The sequence below is a fragment of the Pseudonaja textilis genome, chromosome 1 (assembly GCF_049901715.1).
Source record: "Pseudonaja textilis isolate UNSWEBS1 chromosome 1, rPseTex1.2, whole genome shotgun sequence".
NCBI lineage: Eukaryota > Metazoa > Chordata > Lepidosauria > Squamata > Elapidae > Pseudonaja > Pseudonaja textilis.
This window is the reverse complement of record NC_141990.1, coordinates 281,394,522-281,411,782: the sequence shown is the minus strand read 5'-3', so window position 1 is coordinate 281,411,782 and position 17,261 is coordinate 281,394,522. Positions and strand designations below refer to the sequence as shown.

At 35.8% G+C, this 17,261-nt stretch overlaps 1 protein-coding gene across 14 annotated transcripts in view; it reads right to left on the bottom strand.

Moving 5' to 3' along the window:
* The window catches only part of NPAS3 (neuronal PAS domain protein 3), a 775,438-nt gene that overhangs the window by 210,019 nt on the left and 548,158 nt on the right, over window positions 1–17,261 (bottom strand). For all 14 annotated transcript variants that reach the window (XM_087921893.1, XM_087921891.1, XM_087921890.1 and 11 more), the window contains one exon: window positions 8,568–8,657. In XM_087921893.1, the coding sequence (XP_087778019.1) occupies window positions 8,568–8,657 (90 nt within the window). The remainder of the gene's footprint in view (window positions 1–8,567; window positions 8,658–17,261) is intronic.

Below are 17,261 nucleotides of genomic sequence, written 5' to 3'. Positions count from 1 at the left end.
GATCGAACAGAGGAACTTTTTTCCCCTTAGGATCTTGCCTAGAGAAACCTTGACATGCACAAAGTCAGAAGCTAGACAAAGTTGCCCTGGTGAGAACGATAAGGTCACCCGTGGGATTGCTCAGATTATCTCTGTCAAGCACTTGGACAGCATGCAGTCAAATGATGCATCATGCAGTCATTTTCGGGGGGGGAGGGAAATCAATTTCTTCACCAGGTCGCTATTTGCTTTTCAAAGTGCCCTTGTAGGCCTTCCACCACCAAGCATTTATCAATTTAAATGTTGTAAACTGATAATGCGCTATGTCCCTTGTACTGTTTCTGAATCATTTTGATACTTCTATTTTCTCAATTGTCCTGCACCCCATTGTGTTTCTATCTTTTAAAATGGGTTCCCCCTTCTCTCTTTTCAATTAAATGCACTTATAAACAAAAACAAACCTGGGCTGATTAACGTTTTAATTAATTTTGAGTGGTTAAAACAAATCTCCCTCAAAGCTATATGATTATTAATATGTTTATTTCATATGCAATTATATGATGCTTGTTTAGTTTTTTTTTTTTAATGAGATGAAATCTTTGTGAAACACTATCAATAGTGTGGTGAGGATATATGCAGTGAATATTCATTATTCCGGACAAGGACATTCAAATTTACTGAGTGGCAGAAAAAATATGGCAGTGTGGTGTTTTTTCTTCAAAGCTCCCCTTTTTATGTCTTTTAAACTATATACAGAATTACTCTCTTTTTCTCTCTAAATCTGTATTTAAAAATATGAACTTAAGTTGCAGCATGGGAAAGGAATGCAAATATCAACATTTCTTTGAAAACATATTGTAACCAAACTAAGGAAATAGCCAGATACAAGCTTCAAATACATTTGCATCAAAACCAGGTGGGACATAGTTGTTGAAGCTTGGTTTTCAGAAAAGCAAAGGAATTACATGTCAGTTTGCAAAGCATCCTTAACCTCTAGTGAGTTATTGGCTCTTAGCCAAGTTATCATGGGAATCTAATTCTTCTTTATTATTCAAATAAACCACATTTGGCACCTGGTTCCCTTTCAGAATAGCTTCACAAATAGTGTGAGTACTGTCATTTATTTGACCTTGTTCTTCTATGCTGTTGCTCTAATTTTATTTGCCATTCTACATGACAAATACTCAGGAATCCAACATACACAGCTTGGTTTGTTATTATATGAGCAAAGCACATAAATATACCACTTCAGTTTCACCTATTTTGTTTTTTAAAAGGACCCAACCTAAACAACAACTTATCCTTTATTCCCCTTCACCTCTATTAGCTCTCATTATGTGTGCAGCTGTACTCTTCCCTTTTCAGCAGAATCTTTTTAAGGGGGCAATTTGCATCCTTGTATTCTGGGTTGCCGAAAGGCATATTTTGAGGTGAAGGCTTTAATTTAGAAAAGAGAAAATTCTGATCAGTTACAATTCAATATTTAAAGAACTCATTTTAAAAACAATAAAGGTTATTCTAATATTACCTTTTCTGAAAGGCATCAAAACATTGAACTCGCTTAGTTTCTGAGACATTGATATTCTCAGTTTTCTCTTTCCAAGAATGAGTGAGTTTGGGAGTCCTTGGATTACTTAATTCATGAATCCAATCCAATCTGGCATTTATTCTCTTTATTAGAGAACTGTAATCCCTGTCCACCTTGGTGTCACAAAAGTCCATCTCATCCAACATCTGTATGAACCTGATACACAAAACTTGGAATTCACATTTGGACCTGACAACATGCCTCTGTCTCCTATATCCACTCCAAAGTCAGAGCACCTAATTTGAATTATGTGTGATGAGAGGTAGGTTTTGGCTCTCATTCCAGCTCCAAATTCAGATTTCCCCTTTGACATCCTGCACTTTAGAAGGGAAATTTTAAGAAACCACCATCAACAGGGCTACAAGATTCTAGATATACTCCAGATGACCACCAGGGGGCAGAAAAGAGAGAAAGAAAACCTAACACTTTGCTGTATAACAACTAAAAGGTGTAGATATGACACAGCGATAATATCTGAAAGCATGATTTGATGAAATCTCTTTTGAATAAAATTACTTCCTCTAAGCTTTGCACAACTATAGTAGATAACAATCTTAGGGCTTTAAGATATGGACTGCAAAATATCTGGGCAACCACTAGATGGAAACAAAGTGAGTCACTACATCATGCCAAATCAAAACCAAACATTAAATCATAAAAGCAGTAAATAAACCAATATACCAACCAAGGTATACTATTTATTATCAGTATCATGCACACATGATCAAGCAGAAATTACAGAAAAGAGAGTGACTCTAGGAAACTGCTATTATGCAGTTGAGCTTTCCTATGGAGGATTGCCAAAATAGAAGGCTGCTTGCATTTTATAAACAAAACAACACTGGGAGATCTCTAGACCCTAATCAAAAAATGATCAGGACTGAAAGGGATCTTAATGTAGATTCAGATTAAAAAAAATCTTTAACCTTGTGAGGTCACTGGTCTGGTGTACAATATCAATAACACATTGGAGTGTTTATATTTTTTAAAATGTTTTCATGAGCTCTTTCAATGGAGCCAATATAAACTAACTAAATATGACTGCAGCGTAAATGGAGATTTTATTGCATTAGCTATTGGGATGGAATGAAAACTATCCCAGAGCTGCTACTGCTCTCTGTGTGTCACAATGTGTTCTACCCCCAATCCATCCCAAGTTGCACTAAATGCCTTTGTCAAGTTTCTTCCTCTGAGTGTAGAAATTGTTAGCATGGGTGTTTTCCCTGCTGATATCACTCTTATAAGTGTGAAAGTGAAACATTCCAAATGTGGACCAATTTACTTTTGCAATGCTTGCTTTTATGATTTATGTGCCATCCAACTGTTGTTTCCTCTTAGACCTTGTTGATGGCCATCCTCTTTTTCTCTTGCCTTCCACCTTTCCCAGCATTGTGGATGTCTCAAGAGACTTAGCTGTTCACATAATGCTCCCAAAATATGATAATTTGTTCCTTAAGTGAGATTGGTATGTGGATTGATTGATTTGTTCTATGATCTATTTGTGTTTCTTTTTGGCTCTGGAACTGATTTATCCTATGATTCATATATTTTCCCCCAATACTCAGTGGCATCCATGCTCTTTCCATCTTTCCATCCTGTCACTTTAAAGTCTTTTGTTGCACAGAGTGTCAAAGGGAAAATCATTTCCAGCATTATTCTGATCTTTGTAAGTATAGACACTTTAATTGATATCTTACCAAGTGCTAATCTGCCCTGTATTTTTTTTATTAGTTATTCCTTTATTCTTGATAGTAGATCCTAAAAGGAAAATGCTCTCCATCACTTCTATATCTTCGCTGTTAATTCGAATACTGGTTGCTGTATCTGTTCTCATTAGTTTGGTCTCCCCTATACTTAATCTTAATCACATTTTTTTGCTCCTTGACTTTCATTACTAGAACTTCTAGTTCATTTACATTTTCAGCTTTCAGAAAAGAGTTATCAGCATAGCGCAGGTTATTGGTGCTTCTTTCTCTAGATTTAAAAATCTCGTCTCCCTCAATATATATTTAGCATAATTTTAATAAATAAGAAGAAAATATACAGCTTTGTCTTACACCTTTGTCAACTTGCCACCAGTCTGTTTTCACCTTGTTCTGCCTGGATTGTGTCTTCTTGTCAGATGTATAGGTTTCACATAAAGAAAATGAGATGTTTTAGGATTTCCATTTCCCTAAGGCCATTCCACAGCTTGACAATCAATCAAAACAATGAAAGAGCTTTCTATAATCAAGAAAGCATATAGTAACTTCATTTTACAATGATTGGTTTTTTCAGTTATCTAGTGTGCATCAACGATATTGTTTCTTGTTCCTCAGCCTTTTCTAAAACCAGCTTGAATATTTAGCAACAGAATCAAAGTTAAGAAAAGAACCACTCTGGTGCTATAGTTAAAGTTTTGGGGTAGCACTGTGGAAATCTAAGTTCAAGTCTGCACTCATCCATGGAAACTCCCCGAATGACTATTTCTTAGCGCAACGTATTACATAGGGTTATTATGGGAATTAAATTAAGAGAGAATCCCATGTAGGCTGCCTTCTACTTCTGAAGAAAAGATAGCATATACACTGTACACTGTAGATAGAAAGATGTCACTGAAGCATTACTTTCAAAAAAATACAAACCGAACACTACTGAACAATTAAATTCCTGAAAAACTGTAAAGTTTATGTAAAGATCTGCAACCTCTGCCAGCTAATAGCAGGAACCCAGCAGTGTTTATTTTATGGCAATTACAGTATTATGAATTCAAAGCAAGTCCATAGCCCTTTAAAGCTTGTTCCTGGCACTTTTATTAAAAACAAGAATTCAGTAACATAACAGGTCGCTACAATGATCTTCACACTTGGAAAATTTTTTGAGCTTGCACTGGCACAGTAATTTTTGTTGATGTTCGCTTTCTTCTGCAGTAAATAAAAGTTTTAGAATGCTTAATTTAGTGTGGATTATTGCAATCACTGTTAGTGATGAATACTGAAAACATCATAGCTGCTGGAAAGGCTATTAGACTGGCAATCTCTGAATCTCTGAAAGGTAGCATGATATTTGGAATAGTTTATAGATTTGTAACTTAAGCACTCATTTATTCTTTTAAATATGCTCACTCCTTTTTCTTTTCCAATATTTTTTTTAAAAAGGAGGTTTATAGGCAAATATATGAACTGAATAACAGTCTCATATAAAATGCAGCTCTCCTAATTCGAAATATACAATGCCTTTGAGATAAAAATTACTTGAACATACCAGAGATCAAAGACACAATACCTTAGTAGCAACTAGAACTGTCGCATCTAAGGATGCAAATTTGGCCATCTATAGATAAGCTTTGATTCCCTTCCCTCCTGAATGATCAGTATCTTTCTCAATTGCTCATTTATATGAAGAAGTGTTGCTCACTGTGATCATGTCTGTTTCATATTTCCATGAATGTCTCAATGCTTCACAATCAGCCCAAGTCTAAGCGGGCTATAATACTTTGACGAGACAAACCTAGCATCAGTGGTGAAATGCTACCTGTTTGGCCAAACCAGTAGTAAAAAAAAACCTCTGATGATCAGCTGAGAGGAGAAGAGAAAAGTGCAGGATCAGCCTTCCCACCTGCCCCTGCACTTTTCTGTTCTTTATCCTCACCGCTCCTCGCCGCTGATTGGCACTGCAAAATCTCAGCTGGTGTTTGGAAAACTGTGTGCGTGCGTTAAGTGAACCAAACCAGTAGGGAAACTGGTAGAATCCCACCACTGGCTAGCATCCCTTCTCTTCCTTTATTTGCAGTCCAAGATGGAGAACAATTCCCCTCCTGACTGACTCCACTGTAGCCTAAACCTCAATAATATTCCCCTCTCTATCCCCTTTCCCACAGAGATGCAATCGTGGCAGGCCACAGAGGGACGGAGTTCTCTTTTCCCAAAGTTTTACTAGTGCTTCAACAGGGAGCGACAACCTGTCCCATTATTGTTTTATCCATTTTGGCACACCATATTATCAAGACTCTGCAGACACTTCAACCCGGAAAATATGTTAAAGGTGAGTAGAAGGATATTTCTGCCCTTGGTACTGGAGAAAGTGGGGAAAAGGAACTTTTGTTTTTAAGAAATAGAAAACTGCCTAGAAAGGTTTTCAGCCCAAAGCATCATTTATAGTTGTAACAATTATTATGGATTGTATGATGAATTCTGAAAAACAGGAAAGATGGCTCAAGGTCTCCAGGCTCTTTCAGACAAAACAAGGAAGATGAAGTAGAGTACAGCATTCTTGGAGTCTGGAAGCAATCTCACCAGTTTGCTTTCAATAAATAGCTATTTTATGATCTGATGCTAGATAACTATTTTGTGATTGGACACATATAGATAGGAAACCATCTTGTCAAAATACCCAGAATGTCAAAGATGTGTACACAATTCTGCAGTAATTCCAAAGAAAATGATAATGAAGCTACCACTAATGGTTAAGCTGCAAAGAACAGGACGTGAATGATAGGAATATAGTATGAAGAAAACCTTTCATGAACAGAAATAAAACTCCCAAATCTTACCTAGGTAGCTAATTCTGCTGGTCTTTTTGCCAAGAGGAAACAGACAAGAAACTTTGATACATTGTATAGAGATTAAATAATGACCCTCTTCAACTCCTGTGCCAATCTCTGTTTTGGCAGGCTGTGCATTTCCTCTCTCAAAAATGGAGAGAGCAGTACAGCTCTTCCCCAGGGCATCAAAAGGGCTGTGCATCTGTCCACTGCATCAAAGTGTTCTCAGTGGGATCAAAGCTGCTCTGAATGGATTTGCACTGCAACAACGGCGAAAATAATCACATCAGGGATCTTGAGAAATATTTCCTTACATTTTTAAAAAGCAGCCAACCTATCCTGAACTCAGTATGATGCCCCCTTTCTTTTCCAACCAAAGGCTGGGCCCTTGAAGCAGACTATTTGACCTCAGGAAGCAGATTTTACTCATTTTATTGGCAATTACACTGCCTTATTTTTAATCATACGTTTTTCAGCAAAGCACTGACTAAAAAAAGAAAAAGGTGTTCCCTATTGTTTGGCCAGATGCTACATTCAGCCCACTATTGTAAGCAGAAAAGCAATAACCTGCCCCAGAGTCTAGGTTTTGGTTTATGGGAGCCGAAATTGTAGGCAGCTGGAGGGCCCTAATCTGTGGAAAGCTGGGTCTGCCTGTAGTTCAAAAAAGTTTGTGTAATGGTGCTGCAGCTCACTACAGGAGTATGCTTTTAGCAAGGAGGATGCGGACAGGGTTAAAGCCAACTTTTTTTTCTTGAACAGATGATATTTCAGATGGTGACACTATTCCAGATGCATCAATTTCCTTGAAAATCGAATCCATATATGTGCATATGCTGTGCTGGCAGGAGGACTGCCTAAAATGGCCCCAGCCCAAGAGCTAATATTCTTTTGGCCAGAATAATGCAATTATTATTTTCCTAGCTATCAGTCTAAGCATACAGAGCCATCTGTTATGCAAAGCAAACATACACATCTCAATTACAGAAAATGCAGTTGCCTTGACAGAATTTGGATTACACCACTAACCAGGGCTGTAAAATTTGTTTTCAGATAGTGTATAATGATGGATGCCTTTCAGGAGTTTCCTAATTAGTATTTACCTGTTTAAACTGATTAACCATCCTTCTTTTCGCTGCTTTATTAAACTTTTTTGGACACCGCATAAAACAGATTAATATATAATATGATGAACCCAAGACAATAATAACCATTAATGTATTCTGTGTTTTTTTAAAAAAAACCTCCATTAATAAATTGAGTTTATAATGTATGATTTACTAGTAACGAATTATGAAACATTTGAAATGGACACCCAAACAATCAAAGCAGGAATTACATCTTATTCCAGACTAAGATCAGAGTGAGATATAAAAATATATTGAATTTTGCTCTTAATTATCTTGCCTTTTTCTTACACACACACACACACACACACACACAGAGACAGAGAGAGAGAGAGAACGGATGTAAACCAATATAACCAATAGACATTTCATAAATAATGTTCTGAATTGGTATTTCATTATTTTAAGTCCTGGGTATTTTTCTTTTACCTAAGTTATTGTAATTATTTTTGTTATTAGGTTTTTATCCTGGCTTTCCTCCAGATGTTCATACACGCATAGCCAGCACGGCTAAATCTTAATTGATTACTTTAGTTAAACATTTTCAACTTAATTTAGGACAACTAATTAAATCATAATATTATGAAAAGTTGCAATCCAAGGACTGTCTTAATAATCACAGCGATGCAAGCAAAACATCCAATACAGCTCTCCATTCTATGCAAAAAAGATGTAATGTTATCATAGTTGAGTTCTTCAAGTGTAATTCTATTATAGGCACAGTAACCCATTTTGTAAAAAAACACATCCAAGGCTTCCCAATTTTTTTCAGGATATCTCTGATCCCACAGTTACTGACAGCTCAGTTAACTGTAACAAATAAAAAAATAATTCTTCCTCTTCATACAATCTTAGACTTTAAAAGGAAATGATACAAAAGAACAAACAATTACACTGCACTGTTTCTCATTTATTTATACATGTGCAAAAAGAGCAGACTTTGTCCTTCTTGAAATCCTCCCTGTAAGTCTTTTTAATGGTTTCTTTCAGCATTTTCTGACTCCAAGAGACTCCTTGCCATTGTGTCAGCTCCCAGGATAACAGCCGGATTCTCCATAAACATCCAGTAATAGGGCACATGGGAAGTACTATGTCTGTGTCCCTTTCCTAACAGCTATGAAGGTTTAAAGTTCAAAACAACTGAGAAAAGAAACTTCATTTGTTCTCAATAAATTAATAATGATTTTTATGGGAGAAAAGGGTTTTTTAAGTTCCCACTTTTTCTTTTTCCAGCTTACACCTTCTAGGATGTGTAAAACCAAGCCATTAAATTGTAAATTCAAATTGATGTGAAAAGTTCCAGAATATTTTAAAAAGAGTGAGCCTTAAAATGGAATGTGAATGTTCTACTTACTTGGGAGAGGCCAAGATAAATGGAGACAGTTTCCGAAATGTACAAAAACTTTCCCTCTTGGTTTAGTGCAAATACAAATCCATCCAGTGACTACAAAAGAAAAAGAGGAAAAAGTGAGACATTACATACAATGAAATATATACAAACAGATAAAACGTAACTGTCATAAACAATGGATTTTCCTTACAGACATTATCACATTAAAATGCATAAAACATCATTTGTACTTAGAAGAGAAATGACAAGATGTTACTTTCAGAAAAATAAGAGAAGAAATTATTGTGAATAGTAGTAATTTGAAAATTAACAAGGAATTATGATTCTCCCTTTATTCACAAGCATGCCCACACGGTTACTGTTTTATTTAAACACAAGCAAAACTAATCAACACATTTCTGTCAGATAGGTTCACATTTGGAAAGCACAGAGATCCTGAAAATGTAATCTTTTCAGGATAAATGTGTAGATTTAAATTGTATTCTGACAGGTAGTTGGGCTTTGGATATAGTTGCAAGAATAATTTATGACAGAACATTGATGCTGGTATATAAACATTTATGAAAGCCATGTGAAACTTACATCAATTAATAAACCATCTTATTTCAAACTGACACAATACTACTGTATATAAGACATTGTGTGTTGACTGGAATAAATATTCATCATGTGGTTGCAAATATATGCAAGTTTAGACTGTGTCTTATGGGGAAGTGAATGCTTTAAGAATGGCTATGCTGAATTTTAGCTGTGTACCACACAACTACATTTCTCCTCTTCCATTACAGGCCATACAGGTGCTTTTAAGCTCCTGATACCTGGAAAATTGGGGTGGCGGTGACTACTGCCAGATATAAGTTTTTTTTAAAAATCTAGCTATCTGCAGTTTCACAATTCAAAATTTCTCAAATTGTAGCAGCACAATAGGTGAAAAGAAAAACAGCTGTTCTAAATACTTATTTAGGAATATAGACTATGTGTAAGGATGAGCAGAAGAAACCCTAGACTAGCTGCTGGGTTACATCTGTTGGTAAAAAATGTAAAAAAAATTTAAAGCTAACATTTGGGAAGGTTTGAGTGAGAGATGAAGTCAAGAGGTAGAAAGAATAGTGAGAAAGAGACTTAAAATAACTCTATCTTGATTTGCTTTAGTCTAAGATGAAACGGAGAACTTGGACAAGATTCTTTCCATGACTGAAGATTCTGTTACTATACCCTACAGCAAATAAGTCCTTCCAAGATATGTTTACTGCCTGGCTTATCCTGAAGGACTGAAAATTGGCCAACACCACCATTATTTGTCAATTGCTAGCTAGGTGATTAGATGCATGTGATTTATCTGCCAACCTTCCTAAACTTGATATCCTCTGGATGTAGTCTTAAACCTCTACAATTTTGAGCCCACATAGTCTTATAAAAACTTGAAGGTTCTCTCTGATATTTCCTTTTTCCCCTTCTAAATTGAATCAATTTCTCCTCCCCCCGCCCCAAACTGAATTAACAGAACCAGAAGTGTAACAATTGGATTGGGGCATGTGTAGTAAGGAAGCTTCCATTAACACATGACCCTGTCAGCATTTCATATTCCAATCTTACTTCACATTAAATGCCTGCAAAACTGTATTTCTCAGGAGGCCAAATACATGGGACACTGTTCAATTCATGCCACAGTAGAAATTGTGAGAATTCTGGAGCCCTGGTAACTTCATTTCTTGGGAGTTGGCAATCAGGATTCTGAAGGAACTGCCATTGGCAGCCCTCCAAGTAAACCAGACAGGAAACATGATAAAATGAACTTATTCTACTTTATGGAGTCTACGTTAACAGAGTCTTGCAAGTCTGAAAGTACAAACTTCTTGTGCCCATTTTTAATTGCTTGATCCATTAGGGCAGGTCTTCCCCAAATGTTTTCTCTCTGACAGTTAAGGCAACCCTGCCTCTTTTATCTGATTATTTCCCTCTTTCTCCAAGGTCACCCACACATTCCATTATGCTATTAAACCAGTATAGGGAAGTGTTCACAACTGGGTCATATCAAAAGCGCTAGTGGTTTAAAATTTTAAGATAACTGTAACAAATAGAGAGTTAAAATAAAATTAAAAATAAGTCTTATGTTACAATTGGGAATTAATGGCAGACTATTAAGATTTCATTTATTAACCTTTCCTTTAGTCTTTCCACAAATTTGCAGTCTTCCACATTCCAATATATATACATGAACCATCCAAAAACACAAGCTAATTCATTTATTTAAACATAAAGGAATTCTTAAATTCAGTAGATGGAGTATGAAAACAGTTTTAGTTGTTCATGGAGAATGAGACAGTTATGACAAAACAAGCAGTAAAGTTAACATCTTAAAGAAGAATCTTCAATTTATATTTATGAATTAATAAAAATGTAAATCTGCATAGATTTTAGTAAACACAAGAATTTATACAAGCAAGTAGTTTATCTAAAATTATCATAATTTATTTTCAGATGATTATCACACAAACCTTGAATACTGACATCAATTACTAGGGAGCAATTTCAAGTGACAAACTTTAAAGTTGATCCAAACAAGAACATATTCAGGCATTTTTATATTTAAAAAACAATATACCAGCTATTACCGTGTTTCTCATATAATACGGCCGGGTCTTATTTTTTTTTTGAGCCCTGAAAAAATGGCTAGGTTGTCTTTTCAGGGGTGACTTAATTCCCCCACCTTGCATCTTTGGGTGGGCGGGTGGCGACGGCTTGGATGTTGACCTCGGCATTGGTGGGGCACTTCGTATCGGGGTCAACACAGGCAGCACCAAATCTGGGTGTGCAACAAAAGTACTTCCTAACGGCAAGCCCCCCCACCATCCCCCCCCATTTCGCATGTTTTAATATAGGCCTTAATTTGGGGGGAGGGGCTTAATTTCATTTCATGCCTATAAAACATGCTGGGACTTCCTATTGGGGAAGGCCGTATTGTTGGAGAAACAGGGTACTATTGCAGAAACTTCAGCATATTATCTATTACCATGGAGTTATGCCATTAGAATAGAAATTAAAAGAATCTATATAAGAAATAGGATGAACTACAATTTAAAGTTCAATCCTCAATCATATGAATTCTGAGCTATTGTAATCTAAAACTTCTCCAAGTTTACCTTTCACCCGGGGGTAGGATTCAAAAATCCCAGCAACCAGTTCACTGCCTGGTTGCTGGGAGGGTGGGGCCATGGTGGGTTGGGCCTACCAGAACGTCCTGTTTCTGGCTTCCGGTGGGCCTCCAGAGTCCAGGGGACACTGTTTTCACTCTCTGAAGGGTCCGGAGGCCTCCCCCAGGCCTCTGAGAAGGCAAAAACAGTCTCCCTGGCCTCTGGAGGCCCACTGGAAGCCAGAAACAGGCCCATTTTGCCACTTCCATTTTTTCCGGGAAGGCCATTTTTCACCCTCCCAAGGATCCAGAGGCCTTCCCTGGGCCTCTGGGAGGGCAAAAATGGCCTCCCTGGGCTCTGGAGGCTCTCCGGAAGCCGGAAACAGGTCTCTTTCCAGACTTCCAGAAGGCCCAGTTTTTCCCCTCCCAGAGCCTCCATGCGGACCGTGCACTTACCTCCATCAGAAATGGGCCGCGTGGAGACTCCTGGGATGGGTGGGATGGGCAGGGCCAGCCAGTCAGTTGAAATACCGGTTCAGTGAACCGGCTGTAACTTTAACATCTGGTTCACCCCAACCGGTTTGAACTGGTAGAATCCCACCCCTGCTTTCACCCCTAAATAAGCAAGAAAAACAACTTTCTCAAGAAGGATAATAGATATATAAAGTGATGATTCAAAAAATACACTGAAAATCATACTTTGCTTTTAAGAAAACAGAAATCTGAAATGAAACCATGGTTCTTTTTACTAGGCATAATTCCAAAACAATTTAAGCAAGCAATCAGAATTTATTAAGATAGGTGTTTGAAAGGATAAATGGAGCACAATACTGGAAAAGAGCTATGACATCGAAAATATCAAACTGGGAATTTAAACTCAGAGAATGTGCAGCAATGGCAAATCATAGATAGTGGAGATTTTAGCACTTGACTCAGAGATATAAATTCTTACTTTTAATGTTCTAAAACAATTTAATGTTCTAAAATGACACATAGTACTTTTTATTGTTAATTACTAAGCATTACACTGAGCATTAACTATACAATCTTGATAATTCCTTGTCTACTTATAAATAGCAAATTAACATGTAGATTGTCTTCTGAACATATAGTAATCTCAAGTTTGCTTTATTGAGCAATTTGTGTGGCACATGTATGAGTTGAGTCACTGCCAGTGATACCAAGCAAGTATAAATGAACTGCGAATAGATGAGCCACCATTAAAAAATTTTTGTTACTTTGTATAGCACCCTCACCATTAGAAAAAGAAAACAATAATTTATTAAATTTATTTGCTGCCTGACTCTGTGACCAATTGCAAACCACCAAGGCAATAAAAAAGAGATACAAAAATTCACTTCTTGTAAATATATTTTTTAAATAATAGGGATTCAGATATCTCCTGATGTTAAAAAAAGTGAGACATATATTAAAGAATTGCTGAATCAAACAAGAGCCAGACATTTTAGCACCCACATTTTTAAAATTTTGATTTTATTAAAAAAAGTTTAAAATATAAATCTCCAAAAAATGAAAAAATGAGCAAACAAAAACAAACATATTACAAACAATTCATTAAAAAGTGCATTGAAAAGTGGAAAAAAATCTAACACGTATACACATATTATACCTCTAGTTGAATATTAATTAATACACGACTACCATATTAATTTTTTATCTCTTGCAAAACGGGCCCCAAAGATTTTTGAAATATGAATCTATTTGCAAATTACTAATTTGTCATCTATATACTATAGTAATGACAAAATAGTTAACAAGAAGAACAATAACAAAAGACAAGTTTCTAAACCTTCTGTTAAACTATGAGTGATCAACTCAGAAAATTTTCCATGCCATCCTATATCATCCCCAAAATGAACAGTTCTTCCTGAATCATATATACATGTTTGTTTCTTAATGCCATCTCTATTAATCTTCAAAAGTCTCCCTCCCAGGTGAATCCACAGCCATCCAAAACCATTTTTGGGCCATTCCTAAGTGATCACATTCAAATTCAGGGATTAGCACTGCCAAAAAATCAGCTTTGGCAGCAAAATCAGCAGATCATTGGCAAGAACAAGAATTTTTCCTACCATTCAGCAGGCTTTTGGAACCCACATTTATGATTCAGAAACCATTTTTACTTCATTTTCAGTTATTTATCAATATTTGTACAGCACCTCACTTCACAATTCTGATTTTTTATTGTTAAATGAAGAAAACAAAATATAGTTGAAGGCTGAAGTTTAAATGTTAAAGTAATAATTTGTTGAAGCTCCTCCATTTGCTTATCAGGGGTAATATAATATCAATCAGGAGTAAAATGAAAATGTGGCATATACAGGGTTGGATGGCTTCTGATTTTGAATCACAACACTCTTGGATACTATAAACCTAGTATATATCAACTCTAGTGATAATAATCCTGGTTTCAAATCTCCTACAAATAAAGGATAAAATACACAAGGTAAAAATATTAACCTTTTTCATTTTGGAAAAGTGAATACAGGTAGTCCTTGACTTATAACAGTTCACTTAGTTCATTCAAAGTTACAGTTCATTCAAAGTTACAATGGCACTGAAAAAAGTGACTTGTGATATTTTCCCCAGTTACGACCTTTGCAGCATCCCCATGATGATGTGATCAAAATTCAGATGCTTGACAACTGGTTCATATTTATGACTGTTACTGTGTTCTAAAGTGATATGATCACCTTTTGCAAACTTTTGACAAGAAAAAATCAATGGGGAAGCCAGATTCATTTACAACTGGGTTACTAATTTATCAACTGCAGTGATTCACTTAACAATTGAGGCAAGAAAGATCATAAAATGGGGCAAATTCAATTAATAAATGTCTCACTTAACAACAGAAATTTTGGGCTCTATTGTGTTTGTAAGTTGACTCTCCAGACTACTGTACTGGAGAGCTTTATATTTAATATAGATAAGATTTTTTTTTCTGCCAGCTCATCTCTCTTTAATATTAGGAAAAACAAATAAGAAGAGTTGAACAATTGAATGAAATAGATATAGTGTAGACAAAAAAAGTTCCTTGCACCTTCGGCCTTTAGTTATGCTGGCCACATGACCAAGGAGACGTCTTCAGACAGGGCTGGCTCTTCAGCTTTGTAACGGAGATGAGCACTGCCGGAAATGACTAGCACATATGTGTGAGGGGAACTTTATCTTTAAACAAAAAAAGTGTTCTTCATATAATACAGTTAAAATTAGTATTATCAAAGATGAAAATGGACACCAATAATGGGCCTGAAAATGGATTAGGGAAACAAATAAACATAAAGCTCCTATTCATGATTTTTTCTATCCTAAATGGAAGCTGCCCAAGGTTATTGTGGAGTCGGGCACCTTCTAAATGAAATAAATAAGTGACAGGAGAAAGCACTAGGTTCCAAAAGCCCAATGCAGAATAAATGTTGGAAAAATAATTCTCAATGAATATACTAAAACAGCTCTAACTTTGAGCAACAATTGAAATGGAGTTTTTGAAAAGTAGATTAATTTTGATGCAATGAACATGCGTTTGGGCAAACTCTAAAAGACGGGAGGACAGGGGAGCCTGGTGGGCTATGGTCCATGGGATCGCAAAGAGTTGGACATGACTTAATGACTGAACTACAACAAAAGTTTAATTTAGAAGCAATGCATCTCTATCTTTATCACTAATTTGATTTATTAAGTAAGATGGTCTTCAGAAAGAAAATATGTACATGTATATACATAACTAACAACTGCGAATGTCCAATATTGATAACATTCCTTGAATCCTTGGATGTCTAACTAAAAAGACCCTTTGCATTGCTAGGTCAGTAAATTGTCTTAAATGGTGGCAAAGAATATAACAAAACAAATAAAGGGAACATTAGAACTAAAAGACAGAACAAGAGAAAGTATTGGTGCCTCAAAATGTTGCTGAGCTATATGAATACTTGCATGAGTAATTGTGTTTCAATGCTCCACATGCTTAATTTTTAGCTTCCTCAGGGACAAAAACATAGCCAGTTAGAGTAATTCAATAAGGTATTAAGCCCTGGGCATAGAAATGTCTGATGCACGGTTTTCTTCATCACTCAGTAGAGAAACCAATTGGTATTTATGCGGTACTGAAATTCTGTCAATAAACAACAGACTAGATTTTTTAAAAGCAATTTGTTGTATAATCATTTCACCTTTAACGGCAGCCGAAAGTGTGACTATCATTGTGGATTTGCATACTGTCCTGTTATTATGAACCAATCTCATCAAGATGTAAATTATAGTTTAGCCATCTCCAACATTAAACAATACTTTTCCTTCAAATATGCAGAACTCTTCTCTCTTGAACTGATTTCTAAAAGTTGACAATGTAAAAAGAAACATATTTTATAGAAATGCGATCATCCCTGATTTAAAAAAAGAGTGGGTAGAAATGCTGGTTGGTTTAATGACCCTTTTCTCCTACTGGCTATACATAAAACACAACTAAAATTATCCAGCATTGCCTTATTTTGATTTGGGGGAGGAGGGACCTATTATGTATTATGCTATTTCAATCACCACAGGCAACTTTTTTTAAAAACTGCCCCACTGTTTTCAACAGGCACCAATTAAGATTTTGGGGTCAAAGAGTTAATTACATCTTCTTACCCACTATGTCGAATTTTCTGATTATTAAACAAGGTTGGATTAAGATGAAAAAGTACCGACACAAATGTTAATACATGCCCTTCCTCGAGAAGATTTATTATAATACCATGCCGAAATCTACATTTTTCTTTCCCCCAAAGTAGTTTGAGACAATATCTTAGAGGAAACACTAAAATAAACACTTTAAAGGCATCCAAGTAGCTGATTAATGAATATAGTTTTCTTGGTCCTGAAAACAGGTCTAATCAAGTCAGAAAGCAACAGTGAGATTTTCTCCTTGTCAGATTTTAGTAAATTTATTTGGTCAATAGGAGGCAAATTATTTTCAGATCTAATGAGGATCTGTGGAATATTTAAATAATGTTGCTGATAAATTTTAATTCATGTGAATCAGAACAATATGCAGAGCAGATATATATGAAGCCCTATTATGCTTTCATTTATTTCATTTTTTTCAATGCCATTTTTGCCCTTTTATGTCACCTTCACTATTTTTGGAAATTTACATAGCATGAAATCAACCCCAATTATATTACTGATGTTCGCAACTCTACTTGATATTTCTTATCTATAGTATCTAAAAATGAACTCTCTCAATCTAGAAAACTGAACATTAATTGTATCCTGTTTTAGAACAGAGTTCTCCTCATATAATTGGACTTTTCTTCTTTTCCCTCTTCTTCCCCTGCTTTTCTCACCAAATCATCATTTTTTTTGTCTCCCATTGTGCCAGAGATAGAGAGGAAGAAGTACCTAATTAGATATAATTCATTATATTCCATAAGTTTCTTTGATAGATTTATTATGATTAAGAGTACTTCATTATCTGTGAATGTGTGTGTTCACATATGTGCAGGTGAAGCACATACAAGCATAATCAGGAGTACAATAATTCTGCCTCTCTTGGCTGTTTTATA